Genomic DNA, 7,215 nt, shown 5'->3' with positions numbered 1-7,215 from the left:
CAGTTCTGAAAAATCTGCCATTTTAAATAAATGATAAGCCCTCTTTCCCCTGGCTCTTGGATGCAGGGTTAATTCCATTTGTCCAGTCCCAGAAGAGGGAGTTTGAGGTTGGGAGTGGTGAGCATCCACAGCCTCTAAACAACTCAGAGGCACTCTGCCCCCTGGTGGACTGTTCAAGGATGAGCTTTGATGAAAGGTGAAGAAGCTTCACTTCCCACACCCTCACGTTATCAGCCTCTTCGCTTCTGTAAACTCCAGTAGATGCCTCAGTTGAAAGCTTTTGTCCTCACTAATTACACATTAGTTTGGATCAACAATTTCCTTTTAAATAACGTAAAATCCCGGGGCTACTTAATCAGCCCTGTACAGGTAAAATAAGAAAATTAGATCAACACATTTTCATGGATTATTAGGGCTTTGCATGGGGAATTAAAAAGTAGAGAAGCTGAAAATGAAACACTGAGAAAAGATGTAGATGTGGTGAGGGATTTTGAATTGTTGGAAGACAGCTGTAAATCTCCAGACAAGGATGAGGAAGGAGAGATTGAGTAAATAAGAGGCTGATGCTATAGGAAATGAAATATTTGGCAATTTCCTCTAGACCACTAGAGCTACTATAAACCAGCCTAAGGAGAAAGTATGAAAGGTTCCAAACTTTGGTCACTTTTAGTTTGGTTACGTTTCTCCCATTCGGCCTTGTTTGATCTCCCCTAGTCCAACTTCTGGTAAATAGCACTCAGTGTTTCTATCCGACAGGGGTTCTGTATCCTCAAGGGAGGCAATGCGGAAATACTGGCTAAAGAGGAAGTATCCTTTGCTGAGATCCAAAAAGGTTTCAGGTATTATGATGGATGCTTTACGTGTATAGTCTCTAACCCTTGTAAGTAGACTACACTTGGGGTGAACAATACAGCTATAACATGCTCTATTTCCAATTCAAACCTAGCACTTTCTGATTCCAAAAGCTATTTTTCTGTGGACTTCTCCAGTGCCCAGATAGGTCAATTTCCTCCTCTATGTCTCCCCCAAGCCAGCTTTGAATCCAGCTCCTCCTTTTCCTTTTTCTGTATTTCAAGCACCATACAGTACCTTGAGATCTTATTACCTAGCCTAGAGACTGAGTAGGACCTCTAGAATTCGGATCTGGAAAACTCTTGTGATAATGAACCTGACTTACCCTCTCTGCAGAATGTGAGATCACAATCTGTCTATTTCCTTTTAAATTCTTCCTACAGATATTAACTATATCCCGAAAATCATAGTGATAATGCCAGTCCTCCTCGGTATCATTTATCCCCAATTATTCTCTCTTGAAGGCTCATACTCCTGAATGCAACCCAAAATACAATGAACCAATCTTTTCATAATAATAGAATTACTACCCAGAGCTTTTTAGAACACAAAAAAGGACTTTTATTATTTTCCTAAATTTCATTTCCAATTACACATTTGTTGAAAGGTGGAATACCAAAGGCAACTTTCAATCACAACAACTCCATCAAAAACACATAATCTGAGAAGTTACTGCTTGAGTGAATTATAGTCCTTTTAGGGTTTCCTGGTTAAAGAAGATTAAAACTAAGGTAATAGAGAGAGAAAGTGAAGATTACTGTTCTGTAGGAAATTTGTTGAACTCAGCAATTCATTCATGGGTGCAGTGTCCATTTTTAAAAAGGAAACTCTAAAATTCCTAGAAACACAAGACAATATTCATATTTTTGGATGAGTATACATTCATATATTTGTGTGAAATTTTGTGCAATTAAACAACATGGAAAATGTTATTTATTACAACAGCCAATGAAAATATATTTTCATTTCTATGTAAGTTAGACATTTCCATCTCCCATTTATGTTCTGCAAAAAAGCCATGTATCTAGTTTATGAAGCAACTACACTATAGGCAGCAGTAACTGAAAAGGAGCTTAACAGTCTAACTACATACCCCTGGGATGAATGATACACTTTGCATAATCATGTGCGATGCCAGATGATGTTTCTAGATCTCTTATAAATACAAGGGTTTGCAAGCTTCTACTTCACATAATATGCCCCACATCCAGTCAGTTCAGCCAAATAGTCAAGCAAAAATCGAAGTGGGTAATCTACAAAATGGCAAACAGTCCCTTTGATTAAATTGACCATGTTCTGTTAATAAGAGGGCACAATCACTGTAGGTACCTAATAAAGAAATCATTTGTAAGTGGCTATTTGTTTCTATTAATTTTTCCCTTTTAGGGTCCTAGAAGTTGACTGAATTGCTTCTTAGGCCCAAAGAAAGCACAGCTGCATAAACAAAGACAAACATAACATAAAAACAAATACCATGCTTTATGCACATTCCTATAGGTAGTAAGCTAGATTTCTCCATAGGAGAAATGTCACAAAATGAAACAAAGAAACCTGGGGATACAAAAGAAATATAGGATCACCTAGTTCCTAAAATTTTATCTCACTCCAGTAACCGGCGTAAATATTAATCAAAATTCCCTTTTTTATTTAGTTTACCTGCGAAATTTGGAATAGTATACTTTCAAGAGTCATTACCCCAGAGTGAAGGTCTGCATAGTAAGCAAAGGGTGCCCTTCAGAGCGATACATCTATTGTCTCACAGTCTGGACTGAAGAGCTTCAAGCAGGGAGTGAACTCATTTTACAAAGACAAACTTGCTTCTGCAGACACAGGGTAGCAACTGCAGACAGCTCTCTGGAGAAGGGAATGTAAATCTTCTTTGGCATATTAAATGGTCCACATACATTTTATTTTTTCTGTGTAGATGGTCCTTCAGGGCTACTCCTTTTTTTTTATTATTTAGATAATGCATTTTTTTTTTCATCTTTTAGCATAAAATCTTGCCCTGTGTTAGGAAGTCGTTAGAGTGAATTGGGATAACAAGTAAGTATTGTTGCAATTTTAAAACACATAAATTTAAAGTATCACTGCTATTATATTCATTGAGGTATCAGGTCAGTGACAAATTTCTGAGGTGCCAAGGCTTATCAGTTTCTTGATTACCTAAAAAGTTTGAGATTTGGTTCCATGAATTCCCAGCTCAACTTTAGTTTATCTAGGCTTTTCTAAAGTTCTTGCATGTCATTTTCTAGTGATCTTTGTTCCTATCCAAACTTCAATAGAAAGGTAAAAGAAACAAGCTTTTTTTTTTCTTTTGATATAGTTTTTGGGGTTCTTACTGCATTTTGAAGATTTTTGGAGAACCAAGCAAGTTCTCTGGGTTAACTTCATATGTTAGCACACAAATGAATTACAGATGGGAAGGAGAGTGCAAATGACTATCAGAAAAAAGTCTCATGCATTTAAGATTTTTTTACAAGTCAAAATATACATCCTCCTATTGCCCTTCATTCCTTAATTGTGTAAGAACCATTCCTATTCGTCAGTCTCCTTTACATATCACTGAATTGGATAAGGAATAAAGATACATTTCTCGTTAAGGAGCAGTATCTAATATCAGTTTAATCGACTGCATTAATAAGAAATAGAGCAGCTTGGGCTGAGTCACCCATCATATCCTCCACTTATGGGGATTTAAATGTGTAAAATGACAAGTACATGAAATTAGGAGGGAAAAAATAAAGCAATCTGCAGATTTTGTCACTAGCACACGTAATGTTTTGTTTGAGTTGTTAGAACTGTGGTTTGAAAAATCACTAAGTAGGAATTTAAAAATCACAAATCTGCAGAAAACAAGCAATCACAGGTGTTGGTTCTCTGTTTAACGCTCTCTCCCCATCTCCCTTCCACCCACCCATCCCATATAGTTCCCATTGTAATAAAAATAGAGATCTTAACATCAGAACTTTGCTGTTAACTCTTCAAGGTTCCTCTGTACCCTCCAAGCCACGCATAGGGTTTGAAGCACCAAATCCACAAGTTTCTCCAACCAAGGTCACATAAATACAAACTGAAGACTGAAGGATGCCAAAGTAACTGCTCTTAAATGAAGCTGTAACACAAAGTTCTCCCCAAAGGTGGTAAGTGTCTAGTTCAAGTACTGCCAGGCTGTATGCATCTGTCTCCGACAGGGTTCCGACCACTACATGTATCACTGCTCCGAGAGGGCATCGTCCAGTACGCCGGAGCAGGGCAGGGATCGCCTCTCCATCATGGATTTTTTAAAAGTCTCAACCCCCCCCTTGTGACTGGCTGCCGCAGGGTCGGTGCTGAACCCGGGGTGTGAGGGAAGGAAGGGAGCCTCCTCCTCAGCTGGGAAGCTCTAGCTTCAGTTTGCACAGTCCTCCTCCCAGTGCCCTCTCTCCCAGGGCTGTGCTGGCTCCTCAGGATCCATTGCCCTTGCCCAGAAGACAGCGCCTCGCTCCGACCCAGCAACAGGGAAAGAAGAGTCGACCTACCTGTGGAACCAGACACAGCATGGTCCCCCAAGGCCACTTAGGTGACCCCCCAATGCCACGGACAAGTCAACTTGTGCATTTAAAGCGTATCAGTTTATGGAAGGCTTGTTTGAAGTCCTCATTGGACATGGTATAGATGATGGGGTTAATGAGGGAGTTGAGATAGCCCAGCCACGTGAAGAAGTCGAAGATGGCCTGGTGGAACCAGCATGCATTTCTGCAGATAGGCATCACTAGGGAGATGATGAAGAAGGGCAGCCAGCACACGATGAACGCTCCCAAGATGATCCCCAGGGTCTTGGTGGCTTTGCGCTCCCTAGCGGCCATGAGCTTCTTCTTCTCCAGCAGGGCGTCGGAGACTCGCACTTTGACTTGGTTCGCGTACACCGGGGACCCCGATTCGCTGGGCAGGTCGGGGGCGCGCGAGTTAATGGAGGTGACCGAAGACGTGGACCCAGGGGAGTCGGTTATCAGCTGGGCTCTGGTCAAACGTTTGCCGGTCTTGTTGGGAGTCTGTTTCAAAATCCGGGAGCGGGCTTCCACGTAGATGCGGCCGTAGAGGGCGATGAGGAGCAAGGTGGGGAAGTAGAAGGCGCCCACCGTGGAGTACACCGTGTAGAGGATGTGGTCGGTGTTCACCATGCACTCCCCCTCGGCTTTGGCCTGACGCCAGAAGAAGGGTGGCAGCGAGATGGAGATGGAGAAAACCCACACCAGCATGATCATGACCGCCGCCCTCTTGGGAGTCCTTTTAGCCGAGTACTCCACGGCGTCCGTGATGGCCCAGTAGCGGTCCAGGGCGATGACACAGAGGTGCAGGATGGAAGCTGTGCAACAGGTGATGTCCGACGACAGCCAGAAGTCGCAGACCACCTGGCCCAGGGTCCAGCGGCCGGCGACCGTTTGCAGGGTGCTGATGGGCATCACCAGGATGGATACGAGCAGGTCCGTCACCGCCAGGGAGGCGATCAGGTAGTTGGCCGGGGTATGTAGCTTCCGCGTCCGGTACACCGTGGCGATCACAAACGCGTTGGAGAAAGTGGTGGCCAAGGTGAGGAGCGCCAGCAGCAAGACCAGGAGTACTTTCCAGGGCAGGGCGACCGAGTCCTGGTAAACGTAGTCCACGGAGCTGCAGTTGTGGGAAGGAGCAGCGGAGAGGTTGGCTTGAGAAACCCCTGTTTGGGAGCCCGCAGGCGGCGGGGCGCACTGAGCGCCGTTCTTCTCCATGTCTCCCTCCTCGCCCTGGCTCCGGAGCGCAGCTCTGAAGCATGGAACGGACGTGGGAGAGGAGGAAGGACCGCAGAAGAGACCACAGTCTTGCCCCTGGTCGCTAGTTAGTTTCTTAGGCTCCTCAATTATTCCTCCACCCAGGTTTCCAGCTGAAACTAGAGGTCAAGGGCGCGGCAGCCGAGCTAGGCGAGCGCGTCCCCTGCACTTGCGGTGCGCCTGGCGCTGCCTCCGCGTCTCCGGCTGCGCCTCTCCGCTCCCGGGCTGGCTACGGACTAGCCCACCGCGCTCCGCTCCGCTCGGGCTTCCACCCGGGGATCTCGAGGAGGAGGGCGAGGTATTGTTTGAGGAGGGAGCATCAGCCAGGTGGGGTCTCTTACCCCAAATGCTCGGGCATTACCTAACCCGGGCGCTCCTGGAGCTGCAGACTCGGCCCACAGGAGTTTCCTAGCTGTGGAGACCAGAGCGTGCAGGTCAGCTAGGAGTCCTGGTCTTGCATTCCCGCCCCCCTCCCCAGGCTGTGGCAGTTTCCTGCGGCGGCTGCGGCCGCCAGAGTTGGGTGGGGTGAAGTCTGGGAGCCGCGCGGCGCCGCGCCTCGCGGGCGCTCTGCCCCCCCTTCTTTTCACGCGCTGGCCACTCCGGCAAGCTGCCCCGCGGCGACGGGGCCGGGCGAGGGGGGACTCGAGGGCTTGGGCTGCGGCTGCTCGCACCTCGTGGCCGCGGCGGCCACTTGCGTCCCACGGGCACCACTGGGAGTCCTGCCGCCGAGCGCACTGGTCTGGGGGACCCGGCGCGGCACACGGGGAATGGGCAGATGGCTGGGGGAGCTGCGGGGAAGCGGGGTGCGCCAGCCCCGGGAGGAGCTTGTGAGCTGCGGAACAGACGAACTCCTTTTATAGAGTCCAGGTCCGGCGGTGCTACTCTAGCGGCGCGGAGAGAGCATTCGCCCGCTCCCGAACACCTTCCCTTGGCGCTCCCCTCCCTCCTCCCCTCCCGCCCAGTTCCCTCCCTGGCCAGGGAAGCTCCCGCCGGGTCCTACCGCCCAGTCTCCATTCCCATCCCTAGGCCCCTCCCGATCCTGACACCCAGGTGCGGCATTTTCGGCCGAAAACTGGGATGAGGGCGCGCTGTCCTTGCCTCCATCCGCCTCCGAGCTGGCGGCGCTCCCCTCCAATTAGACCCACGCCCTCCACTGGGGGCAAAAACACGGGCACTGCGTCCCTTCCTAGGCTGCAACCTCCCACCTCCCACCCCAGCTGGCCAGTGCTAGGTGGAGCTAGCCCCCGTCCCTGACCTCTGCGCTTAGGAATTTTAGCCAGGCCTGCTGGCCACACCCAGGTTAGAAGGAGGAGCCAGTAATATAGCCTAAGAAGGAAATGGCCAACAGAGCATTTTATGCTTTGGGCATCAAGTTATGCTTAGCTCTTACTACAATGCAAACTAAATGTTCATATCTGGTTTTAGGAATACGTGCTTTTCATTCAATCCCTCCCCTCTAACTGTGAGTCAACAGAAACATAAATAAATAAATAAAAAGCTGTGTGCAAAATGTAAAAAGTATCACAAATAAGAAGCTCACTGTATGTGAAATTAAACCTTCCGCTCCGCCCTCCTGCTT

The 7,215-nt window shown here is 47.7% G+C and overlaps 1 protein-coding gene across 1 annotated transcript; it reads right to left on the bottom strand.

Annotated features, from left to right (window-relative positions):
* Positions 1–1,464: 1,464 nt before the first annotated feature.
* HTR1B (5-hydroxytryptamine receptor 1B) lies at positions 1,465–6,504 on the bottom strand. Its single transcript, XM_079781180.1, has one exon. The coding sequence runs from the start codon at positions 5,595–5,597 to the stop codon at positions 4,437–4,439; it is 1,161 nt and encodes a 386-aa protein (XP_079637306.1). The 5' UTR covers positions 5,598–6,504; the 3' UTR covers positions 1,465–4,436.
* Between the last annotated feature and the right edge of the window lie 711 nt (positions 6,505–7,215).

Source organism: Cnephaeus nilssonii, assembly GCF_951640355.1.
Source record: "Cnephaeus nilssonii genome assembly, chromosome: 9".
Classification (NCBI taxonomy): domain Eukaryota; kingdom Metazoa; phylum Chordata; class Mammalia; order Chiroptera; family Vespertilionidae; genus Cnephaeus; species Cnephaeus nilssonii.
This window is presented reverse-complemented; position numbering and strand designations above follow the sequence as displayed.